The 18,085-nt window shown below is 49.1% G+C and overlaps 3 protein-coding genes across 3 annotated transcripts; all 3 read right to left on the bottom strand.

Annotated features, from left to right (window-relative positions):
* Positions 1 to 289: 289 nt before the first annotated feature.
* On the bottom strand, positions 290 to 6,947 carry LOC131215189 (daf-12-interacting protein 1-like). The gene is made up of 7 exons (XM_058209577.1): positions 6,934 to 6,947; positions 6,372 to 6,451; positions 4,656 to 6,263; positions 4,037 to 4,569; positions 3,802 to 3,945; positions 2,949 to 3,706; positions 290 to 2,288 (listed from the first exon to the last, which is right to left on the bottom strand). Exons 1-7 carry the CDS (start codon positions 6,945 to 6,947, stop codon positions 2,216 to 2,218), a joined length of 3,210 nt encoding a protein of 1,069 aa, XP_058065560.1. The 3' UTR covers positions 290 to 2,215.
* Positions 6,948 to 7,139: 192 nt separating this feature from the next.
* On the bottom strand, positions 7,140 to 9,098 carry LOC131216339 (phosphatidylinositol N-acetylglucosaminyltransferase subunit A). The gene is made up of 6 exons (XM_058210802.1): positions 9,047 to 9,098; positions 8,628 to 8,964; positions 8,441 to 8,558; positions 8,251 to 8,373; positions 7,521 to 8,172; positions 7,140 to 7,459 (listed from the first exon to the last, which is right to left on the bottom strand). Exons 1-6 carry the CDS (start codon positions 9,055 to 9,057, stop codon positions 7,210 to 7,212), a joined length of 1,491 nt encoding a protein of 496 aa, XP_058066785.1. The 5' UTR covers positions 9,058 to 9,098; the 3' UTR covers positions 7,140 to 7,209.
* A 5,083-nt stretch (positions 9,099 to 14,181) lies between these two features.
* LOC131215188 (catenin delta-2) lies at positions 14,182 to 17,422 on the bottom strand (the record flags this gene model as incomplete). The annotated part of the gene is made up of 3 exons (XM_058209575.1): positions 14,182 to 14,301; positions 14,354 to 15,255; positions 15,355 to 17,422. Coding segments are annotated over 3 exons (3,090 nt in total), but the record flags the coding sequence as incomplete, so codon positions are not given.
* Positions 17,423 to 18,085: the final 663 nt, after the last annotated feature.

Here is an 18,085-nt window from a genome sequence, read left to right as displayed (position 1 = left end):
ATGAACACGAAACTTTATGCAACAAAAATGGGGTTCCGCTAGACAATTTCCAATCATGAATTTTACTCCTCAGTTTTTAGGGGAGAAGAGCTTGTTAACTATTAAACACTCACTTACTGTGCTTCAGGCACAGGGGCATCGATTTCTTTCGTAAACAAATTTTAGGAAAAACACACACAAATGTTGTTAAAAAGACCTTTGCAAAAACGAAAGGCATACTGTGATGAGTTTATTTATTTTGTTTTTACTTGGCGCACTCGGATGCGCATCTTTTTGTGCTTGTGGCTTGATGGAAAGTGTTTGTTTTAACCACATCCCCATTTATTACCCCGTTTGTAAAGTGATATTCGCTAGAATCCCACGGAAAGATAAACCTGTGGTGGTGGTGATGGTGGAGACAAAAGAATGGGAAACTACCCTCCCACAGCATGTGATAAGGACATTTGGGGAAAGGATTTGCGTAAAGGAGGTTTGTTGGGGTTTAACTACAATGTTTGTTGCACCTGGCTACGAACCCTTCCCGTTAAACTATAAAAACTAAAAATGACGCGAAAGCGACTTCCTTTCCTGAGCAGCGAGACCACCACGAGCGAGAAACGGCTCTTCTTGAGAGACACGCGTTAGATAAAGGCGGAACACTATATAAAGTAAAACTAAGCCAGCAGTACCTACGACTCCGTAGTAGCTGCCTGCTGCTACCGGTACGCGCCAGCAAAACAAGCCTGAGGGAGAATCCTCGCGACCACGCTTTGTACATAAATAAATGAAATTGTGCCCTGTGTGCTGTCAGTGTTATTCTTTTCAACCCTTTGGGCCTGCGGTCTGTGGCGATGTTTGGTTGTGGCTAAAGCTTACGGCTAAAGACTTTTACCGCTGTTTGTCGTTTCTTGACACAACTAATGCGATAACACGATGCGTACAACTAAGCGCTACGTGTCCCTAATGTAGTTTATGAGTTTATAAACGATTCTAGCTATGCCGTTCTTCGATTCGAAAAATGCAAAATAAAACTACCGACAAACCTTGCTGCAGGAGCACAGTTCCGTCGATAATAAATGCAGTTCAAACCCGCATTAGACTATTCGTTCTTTCGCAACACCGGTCACAGTCTTTCGTGGTGGTTTGGGTTTGTACGTTTTATCCTATTTTTTAACAGCTTTTCTCCCTCAAAAGGGAACCCGAAAGATTCGGCTTCTCGCAGGCAACATTTGTACTATTGTTTCTTTTGCTGTCACTTTCGATTCGATTCCATTCGCATTTCATGGTCTGTTGAACTGACGGAAGACCTTCCAAAGGACAAGAACGCCACTTGAAAGCGCGAACTAACCTACTTTCTGCGAGAACAGTTGAATCAAATAAAGTTCTACTCTAGCCACCGACCTAGCACTGTACAAGATGTCTACTCCCATTTACACGGTGTGTTCAGTTCGATTCGACAGTTTGGATAACGAGAGCTTATGAGTTAGAAACTGGAAAACAAACATTTTAACTACCGACAGTGTAACGAGAGAATAGATAACAGTCGCACAGCCACCAGCCAAGCGTCGTTTCGCAGCGTGGCACGCTCTAGTAATACCTTAAAATAGCTTCCCTTCTTTTTTATCAAACAAAAAAATAGGAAAGCATCACTAATATTATTTACACAATAAAAACCACGTCTACATTGGGTTGTGTAGTTGTTCTTTTTTCTCATACGTGTACGTTGAATGAACAGTTTGTTATGCTTTATTTTATTGGTCACCTTAATTAATTCGTACTTCATTGCTGAAAGAGACGAAAGCTAGTATATTTAAAGCGAAAGGGAATAGTCCTCCTCTCTAGGTATGTGTGTTAGTTTGTGTATCGAAAGTGCTTTTGTTTCATTCGTTTCAATCACAAATATTCGTCGCTTCTGACGCAAAATTGTGAGGAAACAGAAAGCGGGAAAAACTTTGACTTCTTTCCTAATTTTCCAATCCACTTTATCCTACCACCTTTCATGATCTCCTATCTGACCCTAACACACCGGTGCACGATTTTGGATACATTTTTTCACGTTTCCAAACGGAAAACGAAAGCCATGACACATAATACATTCAGTCGTTAACAGTTGATAACCCCGGTTTGCACGTGAGGGTATGAATATTGAAGGTGCGTACGTTGAAAGTGTTTTCTTCTAATGCAGCTAGAAATTAACTTGATCTGAATCTTTACACAACTCGCGTTTGCACTAATTCTAGTACATAAACACACACAGTTTTTTGGAATACTTTTCTAAGCTTAGAAGGGAAAGGCTGACATCGGCAAACCTTGGAGCGCCAAGGCAAGCAATAGGGTGAACAAAAAAAAATATACCAAACAAGAGGTCAAAATCGATAAAATAATACACAAACGTATAATGCGTATCATGGATTGAAAAAACGAACATGATTAGTCAGTAGAGTAAAATTGAAAGAAACCACGAACGCTTTCTATCAGTAAAGTAATACAGAGTAGAGTTAAAAAAGGGACAAACATATAAAAGCCACGTTAAAACATGATCGATCAATTAACGAAAAAAAAAACAATCTTTGAAAACGGTTTATCATCATGTTCGCGGTAGCCCATTGTAATTCTATAGTGTGTCCCACATAGCAGCTTGTTGTTCGATGTTTGCCTCTACTAGGACCTACCGTTAGTAGTGAACTTAGTAAGGTTAAACGTAGAGAAACCAAACGTTACCCGAATGGAGATGGCGAAACGTCACTTGTAAACTAATGCTTTCACTTTTGCTTCTAATATTAGTGTTCTAAATACACATATCCGCGAACCGAGCGTTCGATTCGCGTGCCCAAAAATTTGTTTGTTCAAAAGGCTCTCCCAGTCTGCGGGAAAGTGGGGCCAAAACGGGTCACGAGTAGTGAATCTGCTTATGGAATTTTGGAAAAGGGCGCATAATTGATTGGTTGGCTTAATTATGCTTGACTAACCTTTGAATCTTCTGTTTGTCAGCCTCATTCACTCCGATGCGCTTGTCCAGCCGATCGAAAATACGTCGCTTGCTGCCACTGAGGACGGTCGCCGATTGCTGATGATGGTGGTGATGATGGTGCTGCTGCTGCTGGTGATGATGCTGGTCGATTCTCGCCTCCTGTCGATCCTTTTTCGCCGCTCCCGATGCCATCGGCTTCAGCACGATCCGTCTCGCTCCGCCGCTGCGCTCCTTGGGGCTGTTACTCGTTCCGGTGCTCGAAGACGTTGCAATAACCGCTCGAGCGGATGTAGTATTGCTAGTGGTCGTAACCTGACTACTGTTAGTGGTTGTGGTGGTGGTGACCACAGTTTTCGGCCTCGTAGGCATCGGTTCGGGAGTGGGTTCACGCAACAGAAGCTCCTCGAGCAGATCCAATTCAATCGCTTCCGACGTTAGCTCGCTATTTTTACGCTGCCGTTGGAAGCTGTCCACGGTGGTGGTGGTGGTCGATGCTTCGTTTGATTCGTGCAAATCATTTGCAGTCGACCGACCGGAACAACGGGAACCACCATCTCGCCCATGCTGTTCATTCGATTTGCTAGTCGCATGATGAGCGACACGTTCCGTGTCCGCATGGCGGTGGCGCATTTCATCATCGGTCGACGTTGCCGGCACCGTCGTTGGATCGGGTTTCTTTTTCAACGTAATAATTTTCTTCTCCGTTACCACCAGTGGCGTTAGTTTCGGTGGAGTGTTCTCCTGTGGCTTACTCTCCTGGAATGGTGAGAGGAATCAAATCAGACCAATTGGATTTTTCAATTTCGGAAATGCAGTTTGAGTTTCTCGGATCCACCTGTTCATCAACTTACATTTGAGCGACTCTTCAGTTTCTCCTCAGCGGCCCGCTTCCGGCGCATCTCCTTTTCGCGGAGCATCTTCTCCCGTGTCACTTTCTGCTTTTCGATCTCGATACGATAAGCTCTTGTTTCCGGATCCTCATCATCGTCATTACGCTGCAGAAATGGAGGGGGAGAGTGGGCGTGAATCCGTAATATGGTTGTTACACCCCAGATGGAGCGTTCTGTCAAACTACTCGCCACATACCTCGTGATTACCGCGATGGTTGTCACCGTAATCACCGCTCTTTCGACGCTTCGGGAACCGATGATCATCATCACGTTCGCGGCTGTCATTTCTGCCGCGGACAAAGTTTCTTCTCGGTCTTCCCGCCAATTCTCGCTCACGGCTTTCGCCACCAGGGGGAGCCCTGTGATACGCTCGCCTGGGTGAGTATTCACGCTCACGATCACGAGAGCGCGCCCGTGGTGCCTCACGTACATCTCGTTCTCGATCGCGCTCTCGTTCGCGCTCCCGTTCTCGCTCTCGTTCCCGCGTTTCTCTTTCACGTGATCTAGCACGATCCCGCTCGCGTTCTCGTTCACGTTCCCTGTCGCGGTCGCGCTCTCGGGACGGCGATGGTGACCGTTCTTGGCGCCGTTTCTCCACCTCGATACGATTCTTGTTGATGAACTCTTCCTGCTGACGCAACAGTTCCTCATCGCTGACCTGACGCGCGACGGTACTAACACTGGCAACGAACTGCTGCGAGTTGAGAGCAGCATCGCGCATCAGCTGATCTGCAAACAAAATATAGCAAGAGACAAGTTGTTGGAGTTACACTGTACCGGATTAAAGGTAATATCGGACCGAACTGAACACTTACTCTTCACGGCTTCGACGCCCCCCTTAAAGTTGGGATTGATGAGGACTTTTTGTGGAAACGGAGCTACGGCTGGTGTCACAACTGCTGGCAACGGTTTTCCTCCCAACGACATCGGATCGAAAGTGCCGGAAAGCAGTGACTGAGGAGGAGCCACAGATACACCACCAACAGCTGCGGCATTTGCTCCACCTATCGGTCCCACGGGGACCGATTGGTTCGGTTGCATTTGCGATAGGTGCGGTCCAAACTGGGGGCCATTTGAACCGGGAGCTGGTCTCGGGCCACCCGGCTGCACACCTGTACCACCAGTACTCGGCCCGTTCAGCGGTGCCGTGCCACGATACATAGCCGCCAAGTTTGCCACGTTTGCCACCAAGTGTGGTCTTAGACGCACTCCCTCGTACGTCACCCGTTCTCCCGGTCGCACCGGTCGCATCATATCAAAGGGAGGAGGTCGCGGTGGAAAACCACGGTGCGGCATCGGCATTCCTAGACCCCGAGGACCCATCGGACCCGGTGGAGGGTGTACGCCTGGTGGATGGCCACCGGGAGGAAAGTTCATTCGGCCAATGCCTCGGTACTGGTTCATTTCAGGGGGGAAATTGGGCCGCACTGGAAAGCGTGGCCGGTTACCACCGGTCCGGAAGTCGATTCGGTTACCGCCGAGTGGCAAGCCGAATCCGGCTAGACCACCGTGCGGTCCGAGAAGCGGATTACCCATACCAGCATGTGGCTGCTGTTGGCCGGGAGCAAGCAGGGGATGCTTTAGAACCGGCTTTCCGAAGGCACCCGGATGTGGTTGTCGGTTTCCTGGCCCGTGGAGATGCTGTTGCTGTTGATGGTGTTGTTGTTGTTGGTGGTGGTGCTGCTGTTGCTGGTGGTGATGAAGCTGTTGCTGCACGGCCGTATGCCGCTGATCCTGACCCTTCGTTTCGTTCTTCCATCCACGCTTTTCGTTTGATTCGTCCGTATCATAGGAAGGGTCCAGGTCGGTCGGATTGTGCCCACTCGTGTATAAATCGATCACATCTTCCGACGAGGTCGTATCACACTGTTGACTTGCCGCTGTCCGCTCTGATCGGATCGATGCGCTAACTACGCTACCCAAGCTTTCTGCGTTCGAACGGGCCGGTGAAGCGAACAATCGCAAATCCGATGACCTTTTACCACCAGAAACCGTTGACTCGGACGCACTAGTCGTTGCCACCGAGGTCAAACTCTTCGAGTCCGTTGTAACGGTCTCTTGTGATAACACGGAATCAGCACAATCCGCCTCGGTTTCGTTGTCTTCCGCCGTCGAGGCCATCGAGGATTCGGTACGTGCATCCGATACTTCCTTGTGCACAGCGCTGGGAACCGCCACGGAGGAGCGCGGTTCGTGGAAACCGCTGCTCGAGTTCTCACATGTTACCGCATCTTTGCTCTCAGCTGCAGTAGCCGTGTGTCCTCCCCTTCGACGCTGCGGTGGCTCATGTTCGATCTTCTCAGGTTCACCGGCGGGTGTCTCGACCGAATCACCCTCTCGCGCGGACAGCTGTTTGCTTACCCATTCTTCCGATTCACTCAGCAGAAACTCCTCATCCTGCTGGTCAATTTTGATGCCACCCTCTGTGCGCAATACCGGAACACGGAAAGAAAAGTTGAAAAAAGACATCAATTATTGCACTGCAGCAGCGCTTGGAAGCGACGGAAATCGATCGGTTGGCGCGCGCTCACCGTCATCGGACAGCAGCAGCTCGTCTTCGTTGAGCATAGCCGGATCATCGTTGCCCAAGTCGTAGGTAAGTAAATCCTCACTGATAACCGGAGAGGGGGGAGAGGAAATCGAACAAGAACAAACGGTGATAAACATTCATTGGCATGGAACATTAAATTAGGCGCACACACATGCACACAGCCACACAACGCAAAGTACACAAAACTGGTGACACGACATTAGCTCCTACCACTTCGCAGTGCGACACGCTTTGCCTTTCGTAGATGTGTTCTTTCGCTTTGCAAAAACCATCCTTCAGAACTATGGTTTGCACCGAATTCGACATCCCAGCGAACAGACCCTCATTTTCGGCACCCCAAGCGAGCGCATGTACCATTCGCCGAAAGAGAACATTTTGCACCGCACTCTACCGTCACTTCTGCGCGAAAGAACCACATGCATTTACGCTTGCTGCGTTTCTAAGAACCCCCCGTTTCGTTCGCAACATCGTTTCCCTTTCGGTTGATTCAGCAACACACAAAATAAGGAAAAATTAACACGAGAAAAGCGTTTTTAACTTACTTTGTTTCCGACATTTTATAGGGCATGTTTTGACGGCCCGAAAGCCGTCAGGCGAATCGGGCAAAAGTCGACATACGGGTGACATTGCGTCGACATCTAACGGTCGTCCATCGACTTTGTGGGCGAATTTTATGTACAAAACCTTGCGGTGGTGAATATTTTGATTAACACGAAAAAGTAATTTTTGGCTCGCTTTTTGTGCGTGTATTTCACGATGTTTTTGCAAACTCAAAAAAATCCCGTATAAAATGTCCCGTTACGCGACCCTCTGACTGGTCAGTCGTCCACCGCGAGGGCCACCTGGCGGCACGAAAACCTTTCCCGCTTTCTTCGGGCTGCAACAGATCCGTGTTCCATCGGTTGACAGTTTGGCCGCGGTGCAACTGGAACCACATTGCTGGCGAACGGATTGTCCGTGCAGCAGAGATCAATAAATTTTCGCGGAACGAACCAGTCCAAAAAGCGGAGCAGCAAATGGCACAGTGAGATGACTAGTACAAACGGCCAAACGCCACTTCGGAGGCAGCTGTAGAAATCGATTAACCAGTGATTATCAATTGCGTCTCTCGTCAAGAACATGATCTTACTTTTTCATCATAATATCCAGCGTAGCAGAAGGTTCCCGTAGTACCGTGCGGTACACCTTTTCAGTGCGCTCTGTCACGTTGTTCCAGTTATAAAGATTGGCAACGGTTTGATTCCGCTCGAATGCGCAAGAACCGTGGCTGTGCATCGGTGGTGGTGTTTGGGGAGACTTTGACGTGTGTCCACCGAGCGAGCCATTCAGATACCGCGAGCTAGCAATTTGCTTCTTTTCAACCTCGCGCCGTATCGCTTCCCTTAAGCCACGGTAGACGGACTCCACGGTGGGTTCGGTGAGGATCATCAAACTCGAGGGCAGGACTTCCGGAATGCCTCCGACCTTTGTCGAAACCACCTGAAGTCCACAGGCGGCAGCCTCTACGATCGCCATACAGTATGCCTCGGTGAGGGAGGTATTGAGGAAAATATGTCCCTGCACGAGTACATCCCGCACCTTGGCGTGCTCGAGCGCTCCCAGCATCACTACCCGATCCTGAATGTTGTTTCGCTCGCGTATCTCTTCCAAGAGCGCCCGCTTGGGTCCATCGCCGCCGATGATGAAGTGTACGTTGGGCAGGTGTTTGAGCTTCGGTAGAATGCCAGCCAGCAAGTCGACCCCCTTGCGGTACACTAATCGCGACACTACGACCACGTTAACTAAATGAAAAGCAGGAAAAAAACAAATTTACGATCAATATGGTGGTGTTGTGGAGCACAATTTGTTTGCTACTGTACTTGTCTCATCGTCGTTAGGCCTCCGACAGGGATTCGGTGTAAAGTAGGCCGTGTCGACAGCGTTCGGTATCACAGATACCTTGTCCTGATGAACTTTGGCGCGAAGAACAGTATTTTCTTTACCTTCAACGTTCAGTATAAAGATAACTTAGTGAAGCGCACAGAACCACGGCCTCCTTTTGCAACCTACCGGTATGGGACACACAAATACAATGGTTGCAGTTGGCGAGAGAAATTTCCAAAAATTTGTTCGTAACCACCGCCGACAGATCAGCAAACCCGAACAGGCTGTGGTCGGTGAAAACAGACTACGGAGGAGGGGAGAAAACAATTAATGTTACCTCAGACACAGCGTCCGAGCTTCCGCCGTTGATTACCCGTAATCCTAGTAGTTGTGCTACGTTCATCGTCTCGTGGGCCAGCGTGCTGAAAGCGGAATGTCCGTGAACGATTTCAATTTGCTCGCGGATCAGGATGTACCGAAGTAGTGGAATGTTGCAGATCATCGTCGGCAGGACGACTTGATTGTAGAACACTTTGATCGGAACGTAGTACACCTTCAGGCCATTTGTCATGTACCGGACGCCTTTACGGTCAGCGTACGAGTGCGTTATGATGATCACTTTGTGGCCCCGGGCGAGCAAACACTGCGACAGGTTGAAGATGTGCTCTTCGACACCGCCCATGTTGGGGTAAAAGAAGTCCGATGCGATGCTAGAAACGGTATTGAGAGCGCTCGTAATCATAATCCGAACAATCAGAGGAAGTGCAAGGCGTTGGTCCCAATATAGCATACCATATTCTCATCTCTGTCCAAGCGGTCCATCGGCTGATGTGATTCCGACGAAGCTTTGTCAACAAGCAAAACTGTCATCTTGTCACCTGACGGATTCCCCACAAAGTGGTGAGTTAGCTCGTCTGACGGAAATGTGCATTGGGTTGTCAAAGGCTTCCGCCTTAAATAACTGTTCGCTTAAATAACGAACCGCACCACTGATTTATTCGAATATCAATAATTTATTTTTATTGCATTTTCAAAAAAAAGAAATGTTTCCCTTTAATGCGTACTTCATGGTTTAAAATATACCTTTTTTGTTGTTTTTTGCCTGTGTTTTCTGCAACAGGAGAACGGTGGCCTATCACCCACCATCCAATGTTCGCGGTTCGTTTTGTTTTACTTTTTTCCAACCTGCTCTTACGAGAGATTGATGAGACGTTGGTTGATTTTCTGTTTCTTAACTAGCGCCGCGATTGACGGAGCGCGTCCATGTCTTTATGTGGTGTGAAAGGATGTCCTTCTTGGGCTGACCGTCAATTTTTCTGTTCCATTCAAACCAAACCTTGCGCTCACCGTGACACAAAATATTTCGAAAGAATCACTTGCACCTATCGTCGTATTGCCTAAACGGAAGCTTTTAAGGAAGTGAAATAAAATAAACATACTAATACGTACATACATGTATACTCTCTGGAATTCTTTCTGTAACTACACCGTAATATCATTCTTCCAGCTGAAGGGAGTATAAATCGAAAGAAAACATAAAATAAAAATCAGCAACTATCAATCCGGAGCTGCAACAGCAGCAGATAGAGATAATAAGTAAATACAGGGATGGAATTACACTAATTCAACCAGTAGGGCGTGGGTGGTGGATTCCTTCCTCGCCTTCCGCTACCATTCGTTTCTACCCTGTCATGTTCCATCCACAACACGTACCATCTTCATTCAACCGTCCTCTTGGCTGGCCTCTCCTATGGTTTTTTTCACCAATCCATTGCGTTTGCATGTCTTTTGTCTTAACCCCTATCAAATGCTGCCATTTCGTTTGTAACGCACGTGTACAGTAGATTTTTTGTTGTTATGTTTTAATCTGTACTATTCGTTTTCCAGTTAAAGGTAATTCAACGCAATTAAGGAGCGTACGCGGAAAGGAAGCTTTCGAGGATGTCACGTCCTATGCAATTATGCTCCGCTTTCGCTAATCAGTTGCCGATTTTCCTGATCGGCATCAATTCTTTTGCAGTACAGAAAAACCAACAATCACATCATAAAGTTCAAATAAACCATCACCGAAAGTGGACCGAATTTGTTAATGCTACTGACTGATTGACTGACACGGCCAATAAATAAGCCATCAATTTTCCATCGCCAAAAATTTCTGCGAGATCCATATTATACCATCGAGATGCATTTTGGTTTTTTGTAGTACAGTTACAGAATGAGCTTTGTTCTCTAGATGGGAGATGATAAAAAGTACACAAACACAGAGCCCTTAACAGACATCCACTTTGTTCCCCAAGACGTATCTTGTTCCTATGGCAGCATATTCGTTCCCTTCATCCCATTCTTTCGGACCGCTAGTAGCGCGAGCGCTTCGTCCTGTGCCTGTGTACAGCTTTTTAAAGCAATCACCCAGCAAAACACACACGCTGCTCCATTGTCGTCGTACAAGGTTGGGAGATTTTAGTGTTACGATAAAATTGACCATCAATTCATGTGTGATTCTTGCACTAGCCTGCGCCAATTCTAGCATCACCACACACTCCCCGAAGCTGGCTGAAACCCGAGTTCCGAGAGCAGTTTCTCCCTTCACTGGGCAGATTTTGGGAGTTAGTCACATTTGCCCCTGCTAGCTCGCAGAGCGGTTTTGAATCAAGCGCAATGGCCAATCCTTCGATTTCCTGTTATTTGTATAGTTACTCCTAATCTAACATTTGTTCTACCATTTTCCTGCGTTTGTGTCGATTCAGTGTCTGTATTTCCAGATAATTTGTATTATCAATTACTAATGCAATTGGTTCCAACCACTCAAGACAGGCTATACTTCCATCTCTCTCTCCCTCTCCTATCACTCTCTCTTCGTCCTTCTCATATTGAGTGTTTGTTCCTTACGAACCCGTGAAGCCTAGTAATGTTTTTGGAGTTTTACGTTCCACGTTCCACCGCGTCTAGTCCACCACTATCGTCCACGTTCGTGTTTTGGTTTTGAGTTGTATTTGTTTAATTTTTTTGTTTCATTATATTATAAACATTCTACATTCAGATTCATTTCAATTGAAGGAGCGAAGAAATCTTTCAGAGAAATTTCATTTCCATTTGCATGCGTATGTTGGCTGTGGTTAAGGATTTGCTTCCTTCGTCCAACCCCTGAGAGACAGGTGGTTCGCAACTAGCACACGTTTGTTGGGCCACCATCATCGTGCGCGAGCTATAAGTAATAGACAGACAAAGAAGAGCAACGCAAAGAAATCAAGTACGCAAAGTGTGGTTCAGAAACTCAGCAATTGCCGTGCGTTGTGCAATTATTAGTGCCCGAAGATGAGCTGCCTGCGAGCTGCGAGCAATCTGTCGTCATCGGTGTGCTTTATGCCACAGCTTAGTCCATACTCTTTCCTGCCATGTTAAGGTTCTTGGTGCATGCCCTACGTTTACTTTTATCCTACATTGTTTGTTACCCCTGTTGCCTGCTAGTGCTTTTGAGTACATTACTTCCCCAAACTTGTGTCCATTACTTGTTGATCCTGTACTGTCGTGTGTTTGCGTTTCGTTTCTTTTTGAGCTAGAATATTTCGCTTCCTTGTTTTGCTTTGCGATACGAACTTTCCTACCTTAACGTGTGTTGTGTAACGGGGCGCCCCTGTGGCTATTTTGCACCTACCGTCGTTTCAAGTGCGAGGGATTAAAATGGGTTGGGTTTCCGTAGGTCACCATTTTGTTCTAGCGTGTGTGTCTAGTGTATGCCTTTATATAAATGGAGGATGCGTGAAAAGTGGTTCCGCCCCGAACGGCTTGCCAACGACATGTTTATCCTGCTGTACGTACACTGACTTTTACACTCCCGATCTTGCACCGCTTGAATCCACTGATTCTTGCTCTTAGTTTATGCCTGATGCCTGTGTGTGCTTTCTGTAAATGCCTGAAGTAATTATAAATATGTTTCCGTTACGTGAATTACACCGATCGTTCGCATTCTGCGTCACTTCGTCCTTGTTGCCACTAGATGTATGTATATAAATGACTTGCTATTGGTTATTTTATATTCCACTCTGCTGCCGTCTACGCCGCGAGTGTAGCCCGACTAACGCTATGTGCGCATGCGCATGAGCTGCTTGATGATGCGGGGTGTGGTGATGATGCTTTCTAAACTGTGCTTTATAATCGTTAGATCCAAAAATGTGTATCGTATGTTGCCGTTTAACAGGAGAGAGGTCGTAATTTCTAAACTTAGCTGAGGTTGATAACTGTGTGTTCCCCACCTGTCGTCGTCACACCCTCTACGAGGCTATTACGCCATGTAGCACCGGCCGAGGTCAATGCCTCGTGCGGTCTTGTTTCATCACTCGGCGGCCGACTCTGTCGATCGTTTCGTTTTATACTTTTCGTTTCATAAAGTAATGTTAGATATATTGTAAAGTTAGTTGATTACCGGCATTAGGATTGTTTGTTTGGAATGCCACATTAATATAGATGCAAAGCGTCCCATGCTGAGTTGCGTTTACTCCCACCTTGTTTGATACGGATTGAAATGAATTTACCCGTTATTCGCATATTTCGACCCTTAGAAATGCGCGAGGAAAGTGTGTGCTATGCGTGTGACCGACAGAAAGGAGCAGATGAAAAACTAGCAGAATGAGAAGGTGAAAATTTATGGTGACAAAAGAAGGATCAGTCTATGGACGAGGTGGCCCTGTTACGGTGCGTGCATACTTGCAAGTGCAATCTTTTCAAACCATTTCTTTTCCAATCTTTTCAAACGCACCCGCCATTCCTTCTTAATAACTCCCAACATACAAAATACAATTCATGGGAAAACTCATCCGGTGTATCTTTAACCGTCAAAACTCTAAAGCAGAAAATGCCCCACTACAAACCGACGTTCACCGAATGAATTCAGTTTTCCAGTCAACGTATGGAATGTTTTCGTGATCAAGTTGCTCCGGTGGTCTACTAATTTAATCCCGTATAGCTTTCGAAGCATTCGAAACTGCACTCTTTTAAAAGAATACCCAAGCAAAAAAACGATGTCATTCCAGCCCGCTGCAATGCAATCAAGCGTACTGGCCACCAGTTGAAAAGCACGTAAGAAAAATAAAAATACATGAAAAAGGTTTTGCCAAAGTACGGACACAAAAACACGAAGGAACAACGTTAGGAGTAGTGCAAGCAACCAATCCACTTCGTCCTTATTTTGAACCCAGATAGTTAGGTTTTGTGGCAAGGGTCCGTTCGCTTCGCCGGCTCAACATCGCTGGCAACCTGTTCTCGTCCAATTTCTTACTACACTTATTACAACACCATCTCGTTCGTCGATAGAATGCGAATTTGATAGAATCTACTACGCAGCGTTTGCAAACACACCACCGCGATGGTCGAATCGGATGAAGATGCATCGCTGCTGGGATGAAACACTACCTAGCTACGGACTGGTGGGGCGACGACGAATCCGTCGTCAACCGTATTTGAGCGAGAGAGAGGGAGAGAGAGAGTAATGAGAAAAAGAGTGTTCGGTGAAATGTACTGGAAAGTCTAGCGTGTGGCTGTGTATATGCGCGTGTGTGAGTTGGTTATGGAAAGCCAAGAAGGTGCACTTTCAACGGAAATAATAAAATTTCTAGAATTCAAGGTCAGATGTCCTCTCTCGAAGAGAAGAAGCTGTGTTGCTGTCGTGATTGCTAAGCCTAGGCTACTTCCCTCTCTTTTGCTCTGTCGCTCCGTGTGGGGCTAAGTCGTGGGCTAAATTTCTCTCTTCCTCCTTACGAGTAGTGTTTAGCATACTAGGGAAGATTCGTTTATGATTTCCCTTCTGCACAAAGAAAGATTGAGAGCGGTCTGCTACGATCTACTCCACCACCTATCATCATGATCGTCGTGTCTTTCTCGTATCGTCGTCGTCCGCGTCGTCGTCGTATGGTTCATCAAGATCATCTCCACTATTTGTAGCACGCCGTGGATACGTGGCTCTCGGGCCGCACCTTCGGGTCATCATCACAGGAGGTCACCATTGGCGCTATCCGGACGCAGTGTGGATATTTGAGAGTTCGTTCATCTTCCTGCAAGTGGACACAATGAAGCGGTTTAAGAGACTGTTAATATGCGCCAAACTGGCTGTACAACAATCCGGCACTGCGCGGCGCCCAGAAGCTTACCCATCTTAATCGTCCCATCACCGGGTGGTAAGGACATCGCCTGGCCGCCATTGTTGGCCGACGACGAGGCCTGCTGCCGCTTCATGGTGCGGTCCTCGTATCTGGTACCGCTCTGCGATGCCATCGGACGGTTGAGTGTGTTGTTGGGCGAGTTGGGTGAATTATCGCTGTAGCTACCACCGGCCCCACCGCCACTGCCGCCTCCGACACCACCACCGCTGCCACCACCATTACTGCTATTGAGGTTCCGCGAGGCAATCGTTTTCGTCACAAAGTCCTGTTCCTTCCAGCCGTGCTTCTTGTACACGTCGCGCAGATCCTGGTGCTGCCACATCGTGAACAACAGCTGGCTGGCGAACTTGAGGACGCGCGGTGTGTACTTAAGCTTTTGCCGCGACATGTTCATCAACCGCTCGACCCCACCCGCATCCAGCAGCGACCGGGCAAACTCGGCATTCTTTTTGATCACCTCGTTGAGTGTGGCCAGTACGGCTGCTATCGTGTCGTCCGACGTGCCCTGATCACACTGCGGGTTGCCCGACGGTAGCTTCTGCACGAGGTCGCGCATCGCGTACTTCCCGATCAGCTCCTTGTTTCTTTGGTCGATTGCTAGATTGCGGAGTGCGGTGGCCACCGCACACACCACCCGGTCCACCTCCATGCGCAGCAGTTCCACCAGGATCGGCAGGCCCTTCTCCTTGCGCACCGTCGCCCGGATCTCGATGCTCGGCTGCCAGTAGCAGGCGGCCAGGTTCTGCAGGGCACCGGCCGCCGCTTCGAGCGTTTCCGGATTCGAACAGCTCTGCAGTAAGGCAAGATAAGAATGTACAACGTCCGGTTGCCACAGCTGTTCGGCTCCTGTACAACGGGAAAGAAGAAGACAATGTGAATGTGAACGTGAATGTGAATGGGAATGTGAACCCATTACGAGCTACGGCGGCCGTTTGGCCGTCCTACCTTTATAGTGAGCAGTGTTTTTGTATGCCATTCGCGCCGGATCTCCGTTCGCCGCCGAGTGGTCCTTGTCGGCGGCGGCCAGCTGTTGCTGCTGCTGTTGCTGCTGCTGCTGTGCCGCTGCTGCCGCGGCCTGCTGTTCCTTTTTCTTTTTGCTCGCCCCAAAGCAACCCAAATTTTCGCCCTTTGATGACGCAGCACTCACGATGGCACTGCCACCGCCGCTCCCTCCTACACTGCCGCCGTCGGCCGAACTGTGGTGGGGGATGGGATTTTTGTCGTAGTTCGGATCCTCCACCTCCTGGCACCGGTACGAGAGGTTCCGCAGGATGCACACACAGTTCTCGACGATCTTGTTGCCGATGTTGGACTTCTCTATCGCTATCCGTATGACGTACAGCAGCGAATCGACGAGCCCCTCGCACTCGCGCAGCTTCTTCCGCGCGTACTCGCCGGCCGAGCTGACGTTGCGCAGGATGCCGGACGCGTTCCGGAACACGGTGCTCCAGCACGTTTCGCCCGGATTGGCCGGGTCCCAGCCCGAGTGCGGAATGATGATGTACGACACGATCACGACGACCGCGTCGTCGATGATGAAGCGCTTCAGATCCTCGCACGACGACATGTTCCAGATGATGCCCGTCACCAGCTCCTTGATGTCCGACTCGGCCGTCCGGCGGAGCAGATGTATCAGCGACTGGATGCCCCCCGCCTTGTTAATTGCACGCTTGTTTTCGTCGTTCTGCCGCCCGTACGACAGATTCCGCAGCGCACCGCACGCATTCCGGAACACGTCTGTATGCTCGTGGCCGAGCAGCTTCACCAGCGGCGGGATGCCGCCGAGCGTGCGGGTCCGCTGTTTGTTCGGGTCGTCCATGTAGCACAGATGCTGCAGGTAGGCGGCCGCGTTCGCCTTGATGGCGTTGTTCGGGTGGCTGAGGAAACCGATCACCTCGGTGAGGTTGGGGTCGCGCCACTTCATCTGTCGCTGCTGTTCGTCCAGATCGACCATACCCATGCCACTGCCGCCACCGCCAACACTACCACTGCCGTCTCCGTTCGCTCCGCCACTCACCCCGGCTCGACCACTGCCACCGGGCGAGGTGATGATGTGCTGGAGAAACACGTGATTATGTATCTGCAGGTTCGACATCTGCTGGTGCAGGTCTTCGTCACCATCGTAGTAACACGACCCATCCGGAGCCACCATCGGTCCGCCACCACCACCACCGCCGCCGCCGCGTTGCTGTTGCGCGCTAGCGACGGCGGCGGCTGCAGCCGCCTCGTACGCTAGCTGCTGTTTCGTGGCGTACGTCGGTTCCACCGCCCCATTGTGGGGATCCATGTGGGAGCTGAGCGTTCCGTACGGCGGTGTCGACACGTACCCGTACACCATGGCCGACGGATTGTCCGGATAGAGCCGGTCGACCGGTCCGCCCGGTGACGGCGCTATGACGTACTCGCCCATCTCGTCGTATTGCCCCTGCAGATACCCTCCCGGCCCAGCCATTAAACTAGCGGCAGCGGCGGCAGCAGCCGAAGGCCCGACGCCCATCGGCATCGGGATGGAGGCGTCACTGTTTTCGCTCGAATTGTGTGGCGTGTTCGAGCGATCGTTCATCGGATACTCGCCCAGATACGACTGTGGATGCGGCTGATGGTGACCCGCCTGCCCTAGGTCATAGCCGCCGCCACCGACGCCACCGCCGTCGGCGTACTGTGCGTAGTGCTCGTAGTCCTGATAGTGACCGGAACCACCACCCCCACCCGGACCAGCGCCGAGCACCTTGGCGCCGGGTGGCAGATGTTGCGCTTGTGACTGTCCGCCCACCCCCGGGCCTCCCATCGGCTGGTCCGGTTGATCCATGTGGTTGTAGTTTAAGTACTGCGTCCGCGTGGTGTAGATACCCATCGGCATCGACACGTAGTCGATTGGTTGACCGTCGCTTCCCATGTCCAGAGGCATTGCTACATAGTCGAACGATGTTCCATCCGCGCCCAACTGCTTCACCTCGCGCACGACCTTCGTAACGGTCGTGATCTGCTGTGTCGTTTGATGCTGCTGCGGCGGCTGCTGCTGCTGCTGCTGCTGATGGTGATTGTATGTTCGGCCAATTAGATCATCCTCACTATGCATTGATGGTGACGGTGCTTCGGGTTGGCAGGCAGAGTGTCGTTCGCTCTAACGTAACACCACTACAGTCCGCGAGTTAGCGGAAACTTAAAACACTTCCACGATCTGAAACGACGCGAGAAAAAGGAACTTTAATGAGTATTTGATTTGAGTCTTGAACGGTGGAAACCTACATACGTAGGAACGACTTTTGACAGGACATCTGATATAGAGAACACATTAAAACTTTAGCAACATTGCCCCCCTCATTAGGTGACCCAGAGCGCAGCGCTCTAAGACCACGGAATGATTTACAACGAAAAAGATAAAACAACACCTAGAGACACAATTTGTAGTTGAATAGTTCGTAGTAATGTTCGTAACGTTTTATAACAAACCAAATGTATTGAATGTAATGTTCATATGACTGGGGCTATTCATCAAACAATCAACGAATGAAGAAAGACCAAAGAAAAACAGGCTGAGAATGAGTCAATAATGATTATCACAACAGCACGACGGCCTGGCGCCGAAATGTTGTACCGAAAAGGGGACGAATTTGTCGTGAATTACAAACAGGACGTATTTTTGACCGTATTCGACACTTCGTGTTCTCCGGAT

Source organism: Anopheles bellator, chromosome 1 (genome assembly GCF_943735745.2).
Source record: "Anopheles bellator chromosome 1, idAnoBellAS_SP24_06.2, whole genome shotgun sequence".
In the NCBI taxonomy this organism is placed as follows: domain Eukaryota; kingdom Metazoa; phylum Arthropoda; class Insecta; order Diptera; family Culicidae; genus Anopheles; species Anopheles bellator.
This window is presented reverse-complemented; position numbering and strand designations above follow the sequence as displayed.

Bases quoted from the DNA above. Each gene is read 5' to 3' on its own strand.
- LOC131216339 (XM_058210802.1), bottom strand. The intron at 8,559-8,627 runs GTAATCAACGGC...CCTCCTCCGTAG, and splicing joins CACAACTACTAGGATTACGG to TCTGTTTTCACCGACCACAG. The intron at 8,374-8,440 runs GTAGGTTGCAAA...TGAACGTTGAAG, and splicing joins TATTTGTGTGTCCCATACCG to GTAAAGAAAATACTGTTCTT.
- LOC131215189 (XM_058209577.1), bottom strand. The intron at 3,707-3,801 runs GTAAGTTGATGA...TCACCATTCCAG, and splicing joins AACTGAAGAGTCGCTCAAAT to GAGAGTAAGCCACAGGAGAA. The intron at 2,289-2,948 runs GTTAGTCAAGCA...TGGCGCTCCAAG, and splicing joins GACAAACAGAAGATTCAAAG to GTTTGCCGATGTCAGCCTTT.